Source organism: Salminus brasiliensis, chromosome 6 (assembly GCF_030463535.1).
Source record: "Salminus brasiliensis chromosome 6, fSalBra1.hap2, whole genome shotgun sequence".
In the NCBI taxonomy this organism is placed as follows: domain Eukaryota; kingdom Metazoa; phylum Chordata; class Actinopteri; order Characiformes; family Bryconidae; genus Salminus; species Salminus brasiliensis.
This window is the reverse complement of record NC_132883.1, coordinates 45,080,288-45,102,211: the sequence shown is the minus strand read 5'-3', so window position 1 is coordinate 45,102,211 and position 21,924 is coordinate 45,080,288. Positions and strand designations below refer to the sequence as shown.

The window sequence follows — 21,924 nt, the reverse complement described above, 5'->3', positions numbered from 1 at the left end:
TCTCTGTTTAATAGAAACTCCCCCAGTCAGAGCTGGAGTTCTACAGTGGAGGTTCTAGATAAGCCCCCCCCATTCATAGCTGGAGTTCTACAGTGGAGGTTCTAGATAAGCTCCCCCAGTCAGAGCTGGAGTTCTACAGTGGAGGTTCTAGATAAGCTCCCCCAGTCAGAACTGGAGTTCTACAGTGGAGGTTCTAGATAACCTCCCCCAGTCAGAGCTGTGGTTCTACAGTGGAGGTGAAGGGAAGCAGACGTCTGAAGCTCTAATAAAAGCTCCTCACAGAAAGTTCTTCACCTAATGGTGATGAAGACGCTGCCTGATGCCTGAGACACGGTTCTACCAGAGTTCTGAGAAGAGTTCGGCTCTAGAACCTGCTTTTAAAATCAGATCATTAAAATGGTGGAGGGATACATGCTGCAGGGTGTAGTGCGGCTACAGAAAGTAGTCCCTAAAGAAAACTGCATTAGTTCAGATTCTCTATTCACTATTTTACCTTCATCATCATCATCATCATCATCCATATAAAACTCAGAAGACTTGTGTAGCTGCACTGGTGGGTTTGGATAGGAGATAAATTATGGGCTGTATCTGTGTTGTAGTCATGGCGACCGACGCCTGATTCCATTCATCTCCACTGTAGAGAGATCAGAGTGGCTCAGTTTCACACCAAACTTTTGAAAAACAGGTGGATCCTCCTTTAATATATACGTGGATAATTAAGAAATCCTGCTTTCGACAGAAACACCCTTCCCAGGAACCGCCTTTTAGAAACATACTGGTCTCTAAAATACCCAATCTCGACAAACAAGACAATAAACAAACAAACAAACTAACAAAACCCCTTAACCAAAACTAAAGATCTGAGAAAACCAAGTGCCAATCAAACCCACTATCTCTGACCCTCTATTAGCTGGCACTAGGGCTAGAAGGCCTTCTTCTCCAGGCGGTCCAGGATGGCCTGGATCTTCTGCACAGCCTCCTACCGAGCGTACCGGACGCTGTCCTGGCCGTTGGTTTCCACTGAGTCCAGCTCCAGCAGCTCTTTGGTCAGCAGCTCCTCCAGGCAGCGGTAGTTTTTGTCCGTCTTTTTGCCCACAAACTCGTCCACGTCCTCCTCGAGCAGCTGGACTCTGGCCAGGCTGGGGTTATCACTGAATGGGACGTTTCTCTACAGTGAGGCCCAATTACATACCAAACCTGAAACTGAATGACTTCACAAATGTACCTGTAAGTGTGTGTGCCTAATAATCTGTCACTTTTAGTATGAGAATGATTTGACTCCAAAGTCCCACTATATAAAAACACACACACACACATATACATATATATATATATATATATATATATATATATATATATATATATATATATATATATACACTGTATATAGTGGCAGTAGAGTGAGGGCTTGTATGAGTAACGGTTTACTCTTTGCAGCAACCATAACAAAGACTTCCTTTTGGAGCCGTTGAGCATAAAATACACTGATAAAATCTGCGTCGAGTGTTCAGAGTGTGCTCTGGAAGTGCCATCATTATCTCTTCCTGTGAGCTGCAGGACTTTTTTTTTGTCACACTTGTGTGGAAAAGTATTCAGTAGAATAAAACATTAAGGCAGTGAAAGCAGCAGAGCAGTAGGCCATATTTCCACCACATGTTCTTTGGGGACTCCACAAATACTGGTATGCAGCTTCCGAGGGCCCTAAGATTCCCAAGAACACCCAGTTGTCCCGTGGGAGGCAGTGAGGCTTTTTACTGCCCCAATTTTAATCTTTTTAAAGGTTCTTTTTCAACTTTGAACTTTTGCCAGAATAAACCTCCCTTAGTTTGCTTGTAGACACCAGAATCTTGTGACCTCTGCAGAGCACTAGAGTTAATTTAACATTAGTGAAAAGGGGAAAAAACAAAGCTAAAGCAAAGATAACAGTGATTTTACAATTTAGCACAGTGAGAATGAACACAATGAAAGGCTAACAGCTGCTAAGTGATGCTAAAGCTAGTAATACAGCCAGTATTATGCTAAAAATAACATAAAAAAAAAAACCCCAGCTAAATACAAAGGTACAATAAATAAAAAATAAACTGACACATAGAACAATTTCCTTAAACATCTTTTACTAGAACATAAGTTGGGGGAACACTATGTTCGGGATCTGACACGCTGGTATTTATACAAAGCTTTATCCTAATGTCCTAATTTCTCATTTCCCTTTAAGAATATGTTTCTTAAACACAGATAAAGAGCTTAGTAATCAATTTAAAATAAATCATTTATTTTTTTACTCTAACGTGACCAAATTAAAAGCATACATATACATTTTCTAGTTAAACAGTTCAGAATATACACTTTATTGCTCTTTTAAATACCAAATATAATAAACACTTTGTTATTTATTAATTTGTGGCGTTTCATTGTTGTGCTGTTGAGATTTTTATTTTGAAACTGTCGCGAGCGGTTCAGCGAAAACGGACTACAAATTCCGTCTCGTGGCTGACGTCACGCCCGCCCGTCTCACCAATCCGCGCCGACGTTTGAGCCTGGGATTTGTAGTCCAATTATATTGCAACCTTCACCGCTCGGCACAACGACCTGCTATCGTGTCACAATCGTACGTATCCGCTAAGACTGTCGATAAACGACGGTATGGCGAAAAGTCGAGCTATTATCGACGTTAAAATGGGGTCGAAAATGTGCCAAAGCCGAAATGAATGACATTGCTGAAGGCAGCCAGCAGAGGGCGTAGATCTGCGCTTCTATTTTTTTATTATTATTATTCCCTCCTACCCATAGCGGGACTGAATGCGGAGAACATGGCAACCGCTCCACATGCCCTAACCCCGCTGTAGGCCCACACACACACACACACACACACATACACACACTCGCACACAGTCACACACACACACACACACACACCACCGGCTGGCAGCTTTCATTCGTATGTCCGGATCGGGGATCGGTGTGTGCCGCTTTCTTCGTTCGGGGCGCCGCGGGGAATGCCGCATGTGAGCAGCGGAGCGAGCGAGCCGCGCTTTGGTGAGGCACCGCCGGGAGAGGGAGCACGCCTGCAGCCGGGGGGCAGCGTTCCGAGGCCGGTCAGCCAGGCTGGGATCCACCGCGGGGGCCGGAGCTAGCTTTCCATCGTGTTTTTTTTTTTTTTTCTTCTTTTTCTTAATCTTATATTATTATTACTATTATTATTATTTTTGGTTCTTCCTCCCTGGCATGCATTATTATCATCATCATCATCATTATCACCACCACCTTCCTCATCCTCATCAGGAGAGGATGTAAAGCTCATCCTTGCGGCTTCCTCCTCCGTGCACAACAACCTACAGCACATTTTCTTTTATTTGGGGGAAGGACTTTTAGTAGTAGTAGTATTATAATTATTATTTTAATTATTTATTATTTTTGTGCATTTGGGCAATGCCACCCCTACGCGTTCTGTGCACCGAACTACACGAACCGAGCGTGATCGCAGGTGGGAACGTGTAAATTGTGAAATGCACGGCCTTTAATTCGGGAAAAACGGGAAAATAGAAGGAGAAAGGAGGGCTGGGAGGAGCGAGGAGCTCTTGTCGACTTTTTTGCCCCTTTTTTGAGCCTTCCCAAAGGCAGATATCGGAGTGGATTTTTAATGGAGCTGGAGAATATCGTTGCAAACACGGTACTCTTGAAAGCTAGAGAGGGTAAGTGATGCTCGTTTTTTGTGATTAAACCCTTGTTTTTGCTTGATTTCTTTATTAAAACGAGCTGATGGTGTAATCTGACTTATTTCAACCTGTGATGAACAGATGTTGTGAGCTGCTTTAATAGAAATGAGGTTTAAGTTGGGTCCTTTTTCTAATTTTCCGTTCCACCTTAAATGGTGCAGCAGTTCCATTCTGGCGCCTCCGGCGCCAGAATGGAACTGCTGCACCATTTAAGGTGGAACGGAAAATTAGAAAAAGGAGCCAAAGAACGGTGACTGCAAATGAATAAAGGACTATTCCCCCACCGCTTCCCTCGTTGTTTATCACCCTTTATCACCCCAAACACCTTTACAAACATTTCTAAACCACAATCTACCCCAAGAACCCCCTCAACACCACCCTCCATATCATCAACATAGGCCCAGCATGCTTGCATACGCCTTATTAAGCCTAATACACCCATTCCACTATCTCCTATCTGCTCCACAGTCCTACCAGCTTCATGTTTGGAGGCAGATATGGCGTCCAGTGTGTGTGTGTTGGACAGCCAGCCAGACGTGATCAGTGTGTTAAGAAATGGCTTAGTTAGGACACAACCTGGACCCATTTTCTCCGAACAAAGCTGATGTTAATGTGTGAGAAATCCGCTGAAGCCACACTAACCACTGCTTCCTTTCCTGGTGCCCCGGCCTACGGTGCAAGGCCTGGTGCAGAACACTTTCATTACATGTATAGATGACCCCGGTGTGTGGGAGAGGGTGTAGTATGGACGGGATGATTATGATGATGATGATGATTAAGATGATGTACGCACGGGTGTACTGATTTGGAGAATTGATCAGAAAGGGGGGGGTAAAAAAAAAATAAGGGGGCGTCTCGACCCCCTGTTAGGGCAAGAAGGTTCCCCGTAGCTGGGGGAAGGCCTTGTTGTGTAAAGTTTAGCGGATGGACGGTTGAGGCCTGTGATTTGTCAGCGGTGGTACCGCAGAGGTCAATAAAGATAAAGGCCTGGACAGTTGTGGTTATTAATTATTAATAGTTATTTGGCAAAATTGCCTAATAAGCTTCTTGTAATTATTCTTTTTATTCTTAACATATTTTTTGTGTGTTGTGATGTTATTGTTTTAAAAAAAATGGGCTAGTATATGTATATATATTTCTGTGTAATTATATAGTATGTAATTGCATATAATTACAATATTGCAGATAATATATATATGGAGAATGTCTAGACATATATTACATATTTATATACATTTGCATATTATTTTTATATGCTGTATATATAACATACAGCAAAATCCAGATTTTATAAATATATATAAAGACATATGTATGTTTGTATAAATATATATATGTATATGTGATTATAGATATATACCGTAAAACTGCAAAACACTGTGTATAATGGCATATAATTACAATATTGCAGATTATATATATATATATATAGAGAGAGAATGTATAGACATATATATTTATATTACATATTTATATACATTTGCATATTATATGTATATGCCGCATATATAGCATACATTTGTAAATATATATAAATACATATGTATGTTTCTATGAGTATATGTATCTATACGTATATGTGTATGTATATTATTATTATACATATTTAACATGTAATCATCAATGTATTATGTGTATTAATGTTAATAATGATCTTTAATAAGTTAATACTATATAATTTATATACTAATACTATATATTAATAATAACTAATATATTTATAGTTAATATATCAGTAATATATTAATAAGTGATTGTTAGGCTGTAAAACTCACAAACTCATCTTGGTATAATTACAACACAGCCAGGCAAGCCCACCACTCTACACCACTCTACACCCTGGGCCAGACCCCTAACTGTACGTTTTCCTATCTAATGACCGCTGTAGATGAGGCCAGCTGTGTCCAGCGGCAGTGACGGCTCCCAGTACCAGTAAAAACTCATTTTCCACCAGTTTAAAAACCGTATTTGATTTATTTTATGCAAAACCAGACCAAGACCCCACCGCTCCCACTCATTAGCATAACTTTTACATGACTTACATAATAACATAACATCATTTACATGCTGAGAGACTGGGAGCTGATAGCCTACATTAATACCATGTTTATAAGAATTGAAGTCTGTACCGTCACACTGTGCTACAGGCAGTATCACACCTGTACATAAAGCCGTGGTTCGGGTACAGTCGGTGTTGTAGGACATCCTCAGACCTCACCGTCGGCTGTCACACATCAGACGAAACAGTTTCAGGTCTGGTTGAGGATCTGGCACAGCTGAACATCGGGCGAATGCCACCTCAGGCTGAAGAGCTTCATTGTGAAAGTGTAACAGCAGAAGGGGAAGGCCAGCTTTAGCATTCACCTTTTATATGAACAGATAGTTATTAGAGGTGTGTGTGTGTGTGTGTGTGTGTGTGAGAGAGAGACACACACAAGGCTAAAAACATGCCTAATTCAAGCTAATGATTGCTATAGATTAGGCCTTTGACCGGTGCCGGTTAACCAGGTTGTCGTGGTAACAGCGTCCAGTGAGGGTCAAACTCTTTACTGCCGTTCATCATTTATTGATTCATTTCATGCAAAACCGACACGCCAGCATTCCTACTCATGATCATACACTATTTACATTTACATTTACATTTATGGCATTTAGCTGACGCTCTTATCCAGAGCGACTTACAAGGTTTCTCGTATCACAGAGGAGGGTCAGTGTAGTGTTAGGAGTCTTGCCCAAGGACTCTTATTGGGGTAGCGCAGGATAGTCACCCAGACCGGGAATCGAACCCCAGTATTCCACGTGGTGTGGTAGCATACTGGCAGGTAGTGGTGTTATCTGTTGCGCCACACCAACCATACACTATGTGTCCAAAAGTGTGTGGACACCCCTGCGAACGAGTGCATTCAGCTACATTCAGTATCCTTTGCTGATACAGATGTGCAAATGCTTGTCAAGTGCATGTACAGAAGTAAGTGTTGAGAAGAGCCCATGGCTGCTGATTGTTGTAGCGTAGTGAAGATCATAGCTGCTGATTGTTGCTGCTTCAGAGGAGACCATGGCTGCTGATTGTTTCTGCTTTAGTGGAACCCATAACTGCTGAATGTTGTAGCATATAGGAGCTCATGGCTGCTGATTGTTTCTGCTTTAGTGGAACACATAGCTGCCGAATGTTGTAGCATATAGGAGCTCATGGCTGCTGATTGTTTCTGCTTTAGTGGAACCCATAACTGCCGAATGTTGTAGCATATAGGAGCTCATGGCTGCTGATTGTTGCTGCTTTAGATGAGCCCATAGCTGCAGATTGTTGTAGCATAGATGACCTCATGGCTGCTGATTGTTTCTGCTTTAGTGGAGACCATGGCTGCTGATTGTTAGGATGAGATTTGAAGAATCAGCGTATTCTCAGTCATCAGTTCTTACGTAACACTGCTCATGAAGTTATAGTGCTAACAAGCTAATGAGACCCTTTTTCACTCTAAAATTGCTTTAAACCAAAATGAAACACTTATGTTGAGAAGAAAGTTTCCTCCTCTGCTTAATGCTCTTCTGAAGATCCGCTCTCTGTAGATACAGTACAATAAGTTGAACTGATTCCAAACACTTTCCAGGAGGATAAGTCCCAGGAACGCAGTGATCCAGATGAAATTTCACAATAAATGACACCACAGCCATTCAGTGGATGTGTTGAGATTAGATTTGGACCAATCATTCGAACAGGAGAGCGTGCAAGAGGGGAAGCATCCCCCCGATGGGCTTCTTCCCCCCTAGTTACCCAACGTTAACACTGAGGTCATTTTTGGACAGCGCATGTCATACAGGACTTTATTTACAGCACGGAGAGCATCGTGGAACGAAATGCTGGTATTCCAGACAGCAGTACAGAGAGAGAGAGAGAGAGGGAGAGAGGGAGGAAGAAAGGGACGAGAGATTTGTGCTTGTAACTGTTATGGGGTTTGTATTTGAGGTCAGTGTGAGTACGGATTTTTGGTTCCTAATGATAAGGGCAGTCGTGGGAAAGCCATTCCCAGGGGGAACGCAGAGATTTTTCTAACCCAGCCAGGCCTGAATTACATCGGTTTTCCCATCTGAAGTGAGAATGGTGGATGGATGTTGGTTTGTGGCTGCCCCCTCGCTGCGTCCTCTCGCTTTTCTCCCCTCGCTTTTTAAAGGGGCGCTCCAGCCAGGAGGGACGACCTAACCGTTCCTACGCCTGGCGTAAGAGCACCTACCTGCCTCATACGGTGGTCCTGGAGTGGTCTTAAGAGTAAGATTTGTCTGGTTTAAAGGCTAAGAATGCCCAATTCTGATGTACTTTGGAGGTGGGAGGAGCTAAAGCTTCAGCTTGGATCTCTTAAGGTAGCCATTAGACTGTGGGTTGTTGTCTTGCCCGTGCCACTGGCTGCAACACAAAGCATGATCAGTCCAGCCCATGACTAACAGTTGGAAAGGTGTTCTTTTCATCTTAATCTTTAGATGTATGTTTGTGTATATATATATGTGTGTTCACTGTAGAGAAACTGACCCACTCTGATCATCGGTCGCCATGACTACAACAACACAGATATAGCCCATATCCAAACCCACCAGTGCAGCTACACGAGTCTTCTGAGTTTTATATTGAATGATGATGATGGTGATGAGGATGATGATGATGATGAAGGTAAAATAGTGAATAGAGAATCTTCACTAATGCAGTTTTCTTTAGGGACTACTTTCTGTAGCTGCACTACACCCTGCAGCATGTATCCCTCCACCATTTTAATGATCTGGTTCTAAAAGCAGGTTCTAGAGCCGAACTCTTCTCAGAACTCTGGTAGAACAGTGTCTCAGGCATCAGGCAGCGTCTTCATCACCATTAGGTGAAGAACTTTCTGTGAGGAGCTTTTAGTAGAGCTTCAGACGTCTGCTTCCCTTCACCTCCACTGTAGAACTCCAGCTCTGACTGGGGGAGCTTATCTAGAACCTCCACTGTAGAACTCCAGCTCTGACCGGGGGAGTTTATCTAGAACCTCCACTGTAGAACTAGCTCTGACTGGGGGAGGTTGTCTAGAACTGCGCGTTTCTCACCTACCGAACCCACCGAACCCTCACTCTGACTGACCTTGTTCTCATCATGAAGGTGTAATTACACTGACATTTCAGAACGATGTTGGAATTCCCCGTTCGTACGAGGTTTGTGTCTCATCGCAGACGTCGGATTGCAGACCTTCACAGACGCAGCTTGCACTAACCCAGAGTGCCTTTTGCTTTGCGATTCATTACCCAGAATGCCTGTGGGCTGCGGAGACAGCTCTGTACATTCAGTTCCCTTAATCATTGTTGCCATTAGCCTGGAGTGGAGCATAAATGACCCGGGTTGTGACGGAGCGACGAGGCGTAGCTGTACGCGGTTTTGTCTTTGCCGCGGAACTGATCCGGCTGATCCGGCTGAATGAAGGCCTGCGCTGAGGCCGAGAGTCAGGACTCTGGATTCAATGGGCAGTGGCACGGGTCCAGTTGTTGTTTTTTGTGTGTGTGTGTGTTTTTTTTACTAAACTTCCCCTGGAATCCTAAACGAATCCCTCGGGCCGGCCTGAAATGAGCCTGTACCAAAGGCCATGCTGTAGGGGCTTCTTTCTGACCTGCTGGTCTGCTGCAGTCCTACCGTTAATAATGCAGCTGACCCCAAAATGTGGTGGAGGGAGATGCAGAATGTGGAGTTCAGTACGATGTCCTGCAATTGAATGCATTTTATTTTGCTCCTGAGGTGCACTGAAGGTACATTATTTGGACAAAAATATTGGGACAGCTGGTCATTCCTTGTTTCAAGAGTATTAAAGAGCTGATCCTGCTTTTGTTGGAGTAACTGTCTCTACTGTCCAGAGAAGAAGACTTTCTGCTAGATATTTGGTGGAGATATGCAAATTAGGTCTTGTGACCTCAGAGAAACAGGGCATTTGTGGTTCCTGGTAATGCTAAAAGTTGCAGTGTGTGTGTGTGTGTGTGTGTGTGTGTGTGTGTGTGTTTATTGGTTTGTGTGTGCCTTTAGCCAAGCTGACAGTGTTTGTCTGTGTGTGTAAAACTGTGCGCTCACAGCTTGGCCCTAGACGTGTGTCTGAGACTATTAATTCAGTGTGTGTGTGTGTGTGTGTGTGTGATATTTATCGAGTCACAGATGAGTGATGACTCCACAGCCTGTTTAATTCCCCCCCCTCCGGTTTTGTTGATTGCGCCGCGTTTCAAACCGAAAATGAGGCACGATGCACACGGCCTCGCGTCCAAATGTCCGACTCGCAGCAGATAACAGGAAAAGGCAGAGTTTACAGGCCACACAGTCTGTTTACACGGCCCGAGCCACACTTCCGAAATCACTCGAAATCCCGGCCAGCGCCCGTCAGCCCCAACCTAAATACAGAACTCATCAACGTCGGCCGTTCCTCTCCTGCCTGACGACTGTTTGGGCATGAAGACTCAACACTGGGGATTTAGAGGCCTGATGTGGGGCTGCGATTTATAATTCATACCGGTCTCTTGCAGTATGATTTATTTACGGGATGCGCTCGCAGGAAGCTCCTCCCTCCCTCTAATCCAGCGCAGTTGGGTTGCTCTGAAGCTCAGCTTTGGCCTTTTGGGGAATTAATAAACAAACTAAAGCCACTAATAAAACTGATACTAAGCCCTAATAAAAGCCCAGACTGAGGCGGTTCCGGCTCGCTCCACCCTGTCGACTCTTTATAAATTCGTTATAAATTCACTTTTATTCTGAATAAACTGTTGTGGCTGCTAAAGCATGGTGATGTCATCGAAAGGTTCGAAGGCATGTAAGGCACTGCCACCATGGCTCAGCGGTCGCGAATTCAAGAGAGCACAATTGGCCGCGCTTCCTCCGGGTGGGTAGGTGGCGCTGTCTCATCCCTCATCACTCTTAAGCGATGTTGGTCGGCACTGGCGTCTGCTGGCATCTGGTGCGGTGGAGCTGGGGACTCGACACTCCTGTGAAGTACAGCAAAATGGGTGGGTGGAGCTAAACTGTGGAAGGCTGAATGGGTGGAGTTATGAAAATGAGTTACTGTGACATCACAGAAACAGGCACTGTGGTTTCCATATATGGACTGTGTCTGGACTGGGGAAGTGCCCCCTCATGGGCAGCAGTACTGGTGATGACTGGTCAGGCCGGCTGTGTTGGAGATATTCCTCTGGCTTTTTTTCTGGCAGTTTCTAAACTGCAGGAGTGTGGAGGTTAGGTATCAATCATACCGTGCAGGAAGGTTCGCATGCCTTCTGCGTATACAACTAGGTACCAAACATCTGCACACATTCCTTTTAGTCTTGTGGGTCGTGATGGATGGGTTAATGCAGTCTGAGCAGTGTTTAAAGAAGACCCAGCCTCCAGCACTTAGCAGTAACTCGTCCAAAACAAACACACGTATGTAGTGGAGCTTTACTGTAAACTACACCTGACTGGAGATTCACTGACTGGAGCACACACTGATCCAGTTCAGTTATTAGATTAGTTGGTGTTTTTCAGTCATATACGTTCATATGAACATTATAGAGCGTCCCCTACACTTCCTGTAGTGTATTACAGTCTGTCAGAATGAGGGTGTGGATCATATGAACATTATAGAGCATTATAGAGCGCCCCCTACTCTTCCTGTAGTGTATTACAGTCTGTCAGAGTGAGCGTGTGGATCATATAAACATTATAGAGCGCCCCCTACTCTTCCTGTAGTGTATTACAGTCTGTCAGAGTGAGCGTGTGGATCATATAAACATTATAGAGCATTATAGAGCGCCCCCTACTCTTCCTGTAGTGTATTACAGTCTGTCAGAATGAGCGTGTGGATCATATGATCATTATAGAGCATTATAGAGCGCCCCCTACGCTTCCTGTAGTGTATTACAGTCTGTCAGAGTGAGCGTGTGGATCATATGAACATTATTGAGCATTATAGAGCGCCCCCTACGCTTCCTGTAGTGTATTACAGTCTGTCAGAGTGAGCGTGTGGATCATATGATCATTATAGAGCATTATAGAGCGCCCCCTACGCTTCCTGTAGTGTATTACAGTCTGTCAGAATGAGCGTGTGGATCATATGAACATTATAGAGCGCCCCCTACGCTTCCTGTAGTGTATTACAGTCTGTCAGAATGAGTGTGTGGATCATATGAACATTACAGAGCATTATAGAGCGCCCCCTATGCTTCCTGTAGTGTATTACAGTCTGTAAGAATGAGCGTGTGGATCATATGATCATTATAGAGCATTATAGAGCGCCCCCTACGCTTCCTGTAGTGTATTACAGTCTGTCAGAATGAGTGTGTGGATCATATGAACATTACAGAGCATTATAGAGCACCCCCTATGCTTCCTGTAGTGTATTACAGTCTGTCAGAATGAGCGTGTGGATCATATGATCATTATAGAGCATTATAGAGCGCCCCCTACACTTCCTGTAGTGTATTACAGTCTGTCAGAATGAGCGTGTGGATCATATGAACATTATAGAGCGCCCCTACGCTTCCTGTGCCCTGTACTTGATTCTATCTCTGTCTGTGGTCAACAAACACCACACATTTTTGCCTACATGGTGGCTACTTCATCCCTACTTCCTACTACCTTCATCAGTGGTTTCTGTGGAAGGTGGCAAACAGGAGATGGTGAGAAAAGATCGAGGGGCGTATCGACAGTGTTAAATTTTTCAGTTTTCTGACACTGTTCTAAAGTCGTTCCACCCTTGTGGGATGTAGCTGAAGGTGAGAAAATGTCCCGGGAACGTTGACTACAGCTTTTATTTCACCTCCGTTTCGGCCTTCCAGTGGAATTTTTCCCCGCTACTCATTTCCTGTTCATGTTTGGACGTTTTTTAGACTATTTAGGTCTCTCCTCATAAGTAATGACGTTAGCCTGGCTGCATGAGAACATCCTTTGACATGTTGAGAGTGTGTGTGTGTGTGTGTGTGTGTGAGTGTGTGAGAGAGAGTGATTCAGTGGGATTTTGTGGTGTATTATGTAGAAGTGTTACTCTAGAACTGCCCTGAGGAGCGTTTCTCAGCTTTCACCCAGCGCTGAGCAGAACTCTGTGGAAGTAAGAGCTTTCTCCTGAGAGTGTGTGTATGTGTATATGTGTGTGTGTGTGTGTGTGTGTGTGTGTGTATATATGTGTGTGTGTGTGAGAAAGAGAGGAGGGGGGAAAATTCCTGAGCTTAGAGTGTAATCTGACCCCGGCCCCCTCTGACGATTCAGACGTAGTGGAGCACGAGTGGTAACCCATGACGACGGCGAGCGAAGCGCTCTTTCTCCTGCCCGATCCAGAGCTCTGATGGTGGGAAAGTCAGAGAGCGGGACAAAGGGGTGTAGAAATGCCCCGGCCTTGGTCTGTCGATCCGATCGGAAAAGCACCCGCATCGGCCTCGGGAGCTTGGAATCAGTCTATAATCGATTACAGAAGCTCAGGCCCACCAGAACATTAACCCAGACCCCACCCCCAACATCCACTGAGACAAACACACAGTACAGTCATGTGCAAAAGTGTTGGCACCTTATTAAACTGACCAATTGATGCTGTAAGGGTAAATAAGTGCAGTGGCTTTCTTAGGGGCAAACAATGCACTCACTATATGTCCAAATGTTTGCGGACCTTCCCCCTCTTCAGCTATTTTAAGTATTAATAGAATAGGACTCTACTAGCCCACGCCTGGGGTATAAAGCCCCCCCCAGCATTGAGCTGTGGAGCAGTGGAAGAGCTGTGTTCTCTGGAATGATGGTTGTAGAGCGCCATCCAGTACTTTTGGATGGGATGATGAGGTGGGTCAAATCCTCACAGCAATTCTCCTCCAAAATCTAGTAGAAAGTCTTCTTCTCTGGACTGTAGAGACAGCAATGAGCAGATGTCCCAATACTTTTGTCCAAATACTTTTGTGAAGCAAAGTCACGCAGGTATGAATGAAATGTGGGGTTTCGTAGTTTCCAAAAGGTCCGTGTTTAAACCGACGTGAGGTCAGATTTACGGCCCCGTACTAATGCAGGAGAGGGAGTGAGTGAGCGAGCGGGAGAGAGAGGGGGGGAGATGTTGTATGTTCTGTACGGTCATTAAACCCTGTTGGGAAGAAAAAGGGAGAATTTGTGCCGCTGCTGGGGCCAGATGCTTTAGAGTTGCATCACTGTTCGGCAGTTACACATTCCAGCCCGGCTCGCTTCCTGTGCTCCGAACGAGGGAACGCTACACAGATTCCTCTGTTTTCTTCCGAAGAACATTTCGTCGCCTTCCAGGCGTGAGGAACCTAGCCTATCCTCACGAAACGGCCTCCGTACCCGGCCCGCCGCGCGCCTCTCCACTAGCCTCTCCACTGGAAACTCTGCAGCTTTAAACCCTGTCCGCGTGTTTTAGCTTGTCCGACCAACTTCTACTGTAGCCGTGTTGGTGGAGTAAACCGGTCCCAGAACCGGGCTCTAGAGAGAACCGCAGCGTGTCAGAGAGACTGCGCTACAGAGGTTCTGCTCCAGGCGTTTCCAGACTACACTGGAAGTCTTTTAAACCCTTTGTTGATCAGGAAAGAGGTTAAAGGTCGACGGGCCAGCCGTCGTTATTAATGCAGTGTTAAAAGAATCAGGTCCTTTAGGAACCTTTGAAGGTTCTTCAGTTTGAAACTGGGTGGGAACTTCTTAGGGTGCTTTGAGGAACAAAGAGGTTATTCCAAAATGCGTCACAACAAACCATGTGAGAACCTTGTTCTCGTCGCTGATTGGTCAGACTGGTCTGGGGTGGGAGCAGGACTTATTAGCAGACTTTGGAGTTCACTAGCTAGCTAGTGGATGTCTTAGCATATATAGCAGATAGCAGGTGTGATAGCACATGGGTGTGAATCCAGGGAAATCACATAAACCCGAGCTCCGCCCAGACAGGTCTGACCAATCAGCGAAGAGAACATGGTTTTCACATGGTCACTTCTTAGGGTGCCTTGAGGAACCTTCAAGAAAAGGTCTTTAGAAGAAAAAGGTTCCTTGAAGGTTCCTCAAAGCACCTTAAGAGGTTCTTCCGAAATGCGTCACAACAAACCAATGTGAGAACCTTGTTCTCTGCACTGATTGGTCAGACCTGTCTGGGGCGGAGCAAGAAAGTGTATAGTAGTTACTGTTTATTAGGCGACTTTAGAGTTCACTAGCTAGCTAGTGGATGTCTTAGCATATATAGCAGAGCACAGGTGTGATAGCTGCCAGCTAACCAGTTCAGAATCAGAGGGAAATTGCAGAATTTGCTAAGCTCCGCCCCAGACAGGTCTGACCAATCAGTGAAGAGTAGTTTGTTGTGATGCATTCTGGAAGAACCTCCAACCTTTAAAGAACCTTCAAGGAACTTTTTTCTTCTAAAGACCTTTTCTTTGAAGGTTGTTGGGTGTTTTAGCCAGATAGCAGATGGATATGTAGACGGTGTGATAGTTGACTGGACAGGGGATTAGCTGGCTAGCTATTGTATTGGTGTAATGGCTGACTAGCAGGTTTCACAGCCGGCTAGAGAGTTTATTAGCCAGCTCGTGTGTATAATAGCAGAGTATCTAGTCCTCTAGTGATTAGGAGGTGCTTTAGCTGACAGGTTATTATTTGTATGTTAGCAGTTATTTGACTAAGGGTGCGTTAGCCGGCGAGTTTGAGCGTTTACTGCGTTGCCATTAGTGCAGTGTTTTTGGCTGAAGGCCGTTGAGCTCCATTAGGCCCCCCGGTTTGGACAGTCCGTCATTTCTGTAACGATCCAAGTTAAATCTACAGAAGACGTTGATCCGACATGGCTGTCCGTTTCTCCAGCGTTCACGGCCAGTCTGTCTCCCCGTGGCTCGTGCGTTAACCAGATGCGCCGCTGCACATGTGATGCAAATATTCGTGACAGGCGCTGGAGATGATTTCGGATTGAGATGGATAAGCATGAGAACTGAATCTGACTCGGTGGGCACGGCTGGACGGCTCGCGAGCAGACGTCTGTTGCCTCGGCTGATGTCACTGCTGTCTGATCTAATTGCAACAGGTCAACGTCCAGCCTGGCTTGTTGACTTTTATTCGTGACGATTGTAATGTCCACAGAAGAAGCGGTCAAGGGGGACAGAGTCAAAGTGTAGGTCCGGCTGTTTTTGGAAATCAGAATTCCAGTTATAACAAACCAGGAAACACAAGAAAAGAAAAGTAATGGTCAGTCCACTGTGCTGAGAACAGCAGCAGCTCCTTTTTCTTGTTTTTTTTGTCTTCTCGCAGTGGAAGGAAGCACTGACTCAAGCATCTGTGGATGTTTTCAGATCTGAAGCTGTTTTCTGTGCTGTTAAACTGTTGGGGGCAGTTTTGGGGGTCTAACAGGTCTTGCTAGAAGTTGTTAGGGGTTGTTTGGAACCTCATTTTTTTATATACATATATCGGAGAAGGGTTGGTGACCCCGGCCTGAAGTCTGCCTGAGGAACCGCTACTGTGGTGCTCTGATGGGTCTAAAGTGACCTGCGGTGGAATTCTCTTGAAGAGTAAGAACAAGTTGTTCTCTGGCTTGAGGATCAGTGAATGCCTGCTCTTGTTCCATCCCTGACCTGACCCTGGAGAATCCAGACTCCATTCCTCTGCTTCTTCTATGAGAGCATTGCCTGTGGCACTGGGAGCTTGGACCTGCCCGTTTACGTCCAGCGCTGGACTAAGTCAGGCTTCCTTTAGGCCTATCATTAGTCATTCAGGGAGGTTATCAGCAGGACCCAGAACAGAATGTCACGGCAAGGAAAGGTCACGGAGAGATGACCTTCAGCCGTGCTTCAGCGCCAGTAATGAGTGCGGCCTGAAGGTTTAGATACCGCAACCAATGAGGAGCCCTGATAGAGCGGGGGTAATTTGAGACTGGGACTAAAGCTACAGCTACTTTTATATACAAGTCGTTTGTCAGAGTTCTGGCACTGGACTTTATCTCGGACAGCAGAAGTGAAGTTCAGAAGGTTCCAGTGTTTCGTATAAAATAGTTAAAAAAAAACCCAACAACTTATAATTGAACCTGTGGTTCTAGAGAATTGAACCCGCGTTCTTCAAGGGTTATTTTTTAAAGGCGGTGGTTTTATACAGAGTGATAGCGACTCAAAGAACTGTTGCCCCGGTAAATGGATCTTCAAATACAAGAGATTTTTAAAGAACTCTTAAAAAGAGACTTTGAAGCAGGTTCCTTTATTGTTCCAAAGAACCCCTTTTTCGGTACTATGTAGAACTCTTTTTGTAAAGAGTAGGGAACCCTCAAATCCCAAAGACTAGATGGTCCCACAGTTTTGGTCTGAGCTCGTTGGGGATGGGAATAGAGCAAAAATGTGGAAACCGAATGTTGGCTCAAAGGAATGGGTTGAGAAGGCCAGTAAATCCGGTGTCCATGTCTGTAACCATGGAAACGGGTGCAGGACAGCCATGTCAATGGGTGCGGCACAATCATAGAAACGGTGTAATATAACCATGGAAACGGGTGCAGGGCAGCCTCAGACATGGATGTAAGGCACACATGGAAATAGCCACAAGGCAACCATGAGGAACAGTCTAGTGTAGCCATGGAAACAGGTGAAGGACAATCATAGAAACAATGTAATGCAACCATGGAAATAACAGGTGCAGCACAAACCATGGCAATGGGTTTAGCTTAGACATGGAATTAGTTTTAGCATTACAATCATAATGGAAACACATGTAGCGTAACCATGGAAATGAGTCCAGCGATCCGTAACCACAGCCATGGTCAATTTACACATTTCCCACATCAGTTCTAGACCAGTGAGGAGGTGAAGATAACTCGAGAAAACTAGGCAAGCTAACCACCAGCCGGCACGTAACGACTGAAATCCAGGGAACAGACGCAGCTGACCAATCACAGGGCGGACTGACGTAGGCACGCACATGAAACTGGTTAAGCAGACATCTGCGTCACTGGGAATTAAAATGCTTTTATTCAGAGTCACGTCGATCATATAAAAGTCATAACGAGGCCCCGAAGTCCGTCTGTGGAAGTGTTGATGATGTCTGGGGGTAATAAAAGCGAGGACGGGGGCCGAGTGCTGTTCAGAGATGAGAGGATGAAGACCTGCTCTCACTTTCTGCTCTCCACTTCCGGACAGTTCCGGCCCAAAGGGCTGAAGTCAGTTTGCAGCCTGAGAAATAATTCATGCAGTAATGCGTTCCAGTAGAGACGCAGGGCTGGGCTTGTTGCCTCTCCGCACTTTCTCCTGAGGAGGGGAATGGATCTGCTCCAGTCGAGCCTCGCATGCTTTTAATTTGTAGTTGTTGGGAAACGCACGCAGCTCCGGGATAACGGCCTTTTGGAACGATGGTGGTTTGGGAGTTGGTAAATGTAGAAATTGGTGTCGCATGCAGATATTTCTCTTTAACCTGAGTTTCGTTAATTGGACAACAGCCAGTTGCGTCATAAGCACTGGTACACTGGTTAACCAGTACATGACCAGCATATGTTGTGCAATAAGCACTGGTTAACTGTGGTCAACCAGAACCAGACCAGCATATGTTGTGCAATGAGTACTGGTATGCTGGTCGACCAGAACCAGACCAGCATATGTTGTGTTATGAGCACTGGTTCACTGGTCAGCCAGCATCAGACCAGTATAAACCAGCAAGTTGCTTTGTGAGCACTGGTTCACTGGAAAACCGGTACATGACCAGCACCAGACCAGCATATGTTGTGTTATGAGCACTGGTTCACTGGTCCACCAGCATGGTTTTGTGATTGGAGCTCTTTATGTGCGAGCTGCATTTCTGAAGGGTTTTACTCCGTTTCTCTGGCAGCTGGAGCTCCTGAACGGGAAGAGCGAGAGCAGTGACGTGAGTGTCTGTGCACCCAGAGTGGGAGAGATAGGATCTGAAGTGAATGCAGGTTGTAACAGGTTGCGAATGCTTGTGGTTCAACTGTGAGTTACATTCAGAAGCGTCTATGGTGCGTCACTCGGTGTGCAGGTAGAGACGATGTAAAAGACCTAAAAATAGTCTCAGTGTTTCCTGTGATCGGAAAAGAAGGTGGTTTAAAACCCTGGTGCTGAGACCCTGCGTACTGAAGGAGCTGTGGTGGAGCTGTGATCAGTCACATTGGCTGTAGCGTAGTTAAGTGCAGGTAATCGCAAATACAGACAGCAGTTTGGCTCCTCCCCCAAGGGCTGCATAGATTATATATATCATACAGTCAGCAGTTTAGCTCCTCCCACAAGGGCTGTATAGATCATATATATCATATACAGAGTCAGAGGTTTAGCCCCTTGGTCAATTGACTGTATAGATTGTATATATCACACCGTCAGCAGTTTAGCTCCTCCCCCAAGGGCGGTATATATTGTATATATAGAGTCAGTGGTTCATCAGAACTAATCAGTACCTGACCTCACTGATTCTCCCACCCTTGTGCATCTACATGCAATGAAATCCTTCAGAATTAACAGAATAAAACAGGTGTCCACATACTTTTGAACACTTGCCATATAGGCGTGCAGGGACATGTGATGTGGTGTCGCTTCCCTGTTTCGATAACAACTAATGGTCACGCTGGAATGCTCGACCTGTACCTTTTTAACATTTACAGCCAAGATACAAAAAAAGTTTTGGCACCCCAGCATCAAAATAACACACAGCTACAGTCTAGTCCCTGTAGAGAAGTACTGCCAATAGAATAGGACTCTCTTCGAGAGCAGCACTGAGCTGTGGAGCTGTGGAACAGTGGAGTTCTCTGGAATGATGGGTGGTGCTCCATCCAGTGCTTGCTGACCTCACTAACACTCCTATGCAATCAAATCCTCACTGCAGTGCTTAAAGCTCCGAAATCTAGTAGAAAGCCGCCTCCTTATCTTGACAGTAGAGACAATTACTCCCAACAAAAGCAGGATCAGCTCTTTTTAATGAATTAACTGGTGTCCCAATACTTTTGTCCATTAAGTGCACTTACACATTTGACCAGGGGTTCCAGAACCTGCATGTGACTGTACTTAGCTACATTCCTGGAAGCCAAGGGAGCTGTTTATTCCACTCAGGTCTGAAAGGCCAGTGTCACACCGTTCCTGACCGCACCTTGATTCAGTTCTCTGTTTGCGGTTCAGGCTTCTCTTGGTTGTCGTGTTAATGAAATGAGATGAGTTTCAGTACGAGCTGCTGACCCGTGACCATCTGCCTGCTGCTTGTTCAGTTTATTTAGAGGTTTCCTTTTCTTGCTTTCTGTCTTTCCCCTCAACCCACCCCCTCTTTCCCCCCTCGGAGCTGCGTATGGTGATGTAAGGCTGTAAACTTTTAAAAGTCTTCTGAGAGAGGAGGTAATGGAAGAGAGTGTCCACCATTGAGGGCGCCAGGCAGTGTGTGTGTGTGTGTGTGTGGATGCATACAGACAGATGTCTGTGTTGTAAGTAGGGCTGGGTCTTGACACAAACTTCCTAATGATGTTATGTATCATGATTCAAGCTCTACGATATCAGTCACCACGTGTGGATCACAGTACAAGCATTATCCTGGTCCCTCTTATATGCATCACTATACAGGGCTTATGACCTAGTCTTGCAATACAGTATTGTGAGTGTCACAGTACAAGTGTTACAGTATGATGCATAATACAAGCATTTTGATAGAATACGTATAATTGCTAACAATATAAGTATGTGTGTCACCATATAATGTTATGTTATATCACAATACAAGCGCTATGACACGTGTATGATGACCGGTGTCACAGTAGAGTATACAACTCAGTACTCAAGTGTTTCGTTATGATGTCAGGATACCAGAGCTATGAGAGCACGTCATAAAACAAGTGTTACAGTACATTCAGGCGACTATACAAGTGTCCCAGTTCAATAACAGTGTAACAGTATCGCAATACAAGTGTTATGATACATATCATGATACAAGCGTCATGTTATGATGTGTCGCACAATACAAGGGTTACGTTATGATGCATGTCACGAAACAAGCGTTATGTTAAGATGCGTATCACGGTACAAGGGTTACATTATGATGTGTATCAACATAGAAGTGTTACATTATGATACATATCACGATACAAGCGTCATGCTATGATGCATATCACGATAAAAGCGTTACGTTATGATGTGTCGCACAATACAAGGGTTACGTTTTGATGCGTATCACGATACAAGCGTTACATGTTGAAGCATATCATGATGAAAACGTCACATTATGATGCATACTACACTAAAAGCGTTAGTTTATGATGGATATCACAATACACACGTTACGCTATATTGCATTTCATGCTAAAAGTGTTGCGTTATGAGGCATATCTCAATACAAGCATTACATATTGAAGCGCATTGAGATATGAGTTAAGATGTGTGTATTCAAGCGTTAAAATCTGATGCGTAATACAACACAAGTGTTAAAATAATGTGTATTATGATACAAGTGTAATGAAATGACGCACCACAATACAATTGGTGTTACTATGTTATGTTATGACACTTATCAAGATACGAGCACTGCGTTATTGTAACAGGTGTTACAATATGACTCGTATCACAATTTAAGTGTTACAGTATGGCACATCACATGACGAGCCACATTATATGCATATCACGATACAATATGACAATATGTATCAACATACAAGTGTTACAATATGATGCGTATCATGACAAAGCAGTGCGATATCACATATTACACTACAGCCATTACAAAATTACGAAATATTACGAAGTGCTACGTTATGATGCGTATTACGATGCAAGCGTCACCATGTAATGTGCATTACTGTACAAGTGTTATGATGCATTTCACAATATAAGCATTTGCTATTTGATGCGTGTCATGACAAGTGTTACGATGTCGTGATACAAGTGTTACAACATAAAATGCGTGTCTGTATGAAGACAATACAAGAATTACGTTATGATGTGCATCACGATACAAGTGTTACGATATCAATTATAACAATTATAGTAATACAAGCGTTACATATTAAAGTGATACACAAAACTATGACTGTATCGGCTATTATACGTGTAATAAGGACTGTAATGCAGTAATACGTTGTTACCATCATTAGTCCTTGTGTTTTATGATGCTGATTGATGGATATCAAATCTAGCTCTGACATCAGTCTATCTCTGTATTTGTGTATGAAAATGAATCAACAACAGCACCTGTTGTTCTCAGGCTAGTGATAAGGGACAGCGTTAATGACTGATGGCTGTTTGCTCTACTTTGCCTGCAGTCCGGTCGCGAGCCGTTTATTAT

General features: G+C 44.5%; 1 protein-coding gene across 2 annotated transcripts in view; it reads left to right on the top strand.

The window, feature by feature from the left end:
* The first annotated feature begins 2,809 nt into the window (after positions 1-2,809).
* grk5l (G protein-coupled receptor kinase 5 like) overlaps positions 2,810-21,924 on the top strand; it is a 65,115-nt gene continuing 46,000 nt past the window's right edge. For both annotated transcript variants that reach the window (XM_072682562.1, XM_072682563.1), the window contains exon 1: positions 2,810-3,692. In XM_072682562.1, the coding sequence (XP_072538663.1) occupies positions 3,641-3,692 (52 nt within the window). In that variant the 5' untranslated portion in view covers positions 2,810-3,640. The remainder of the gene's footprint in view (positions 3,693-21,924) is intronic.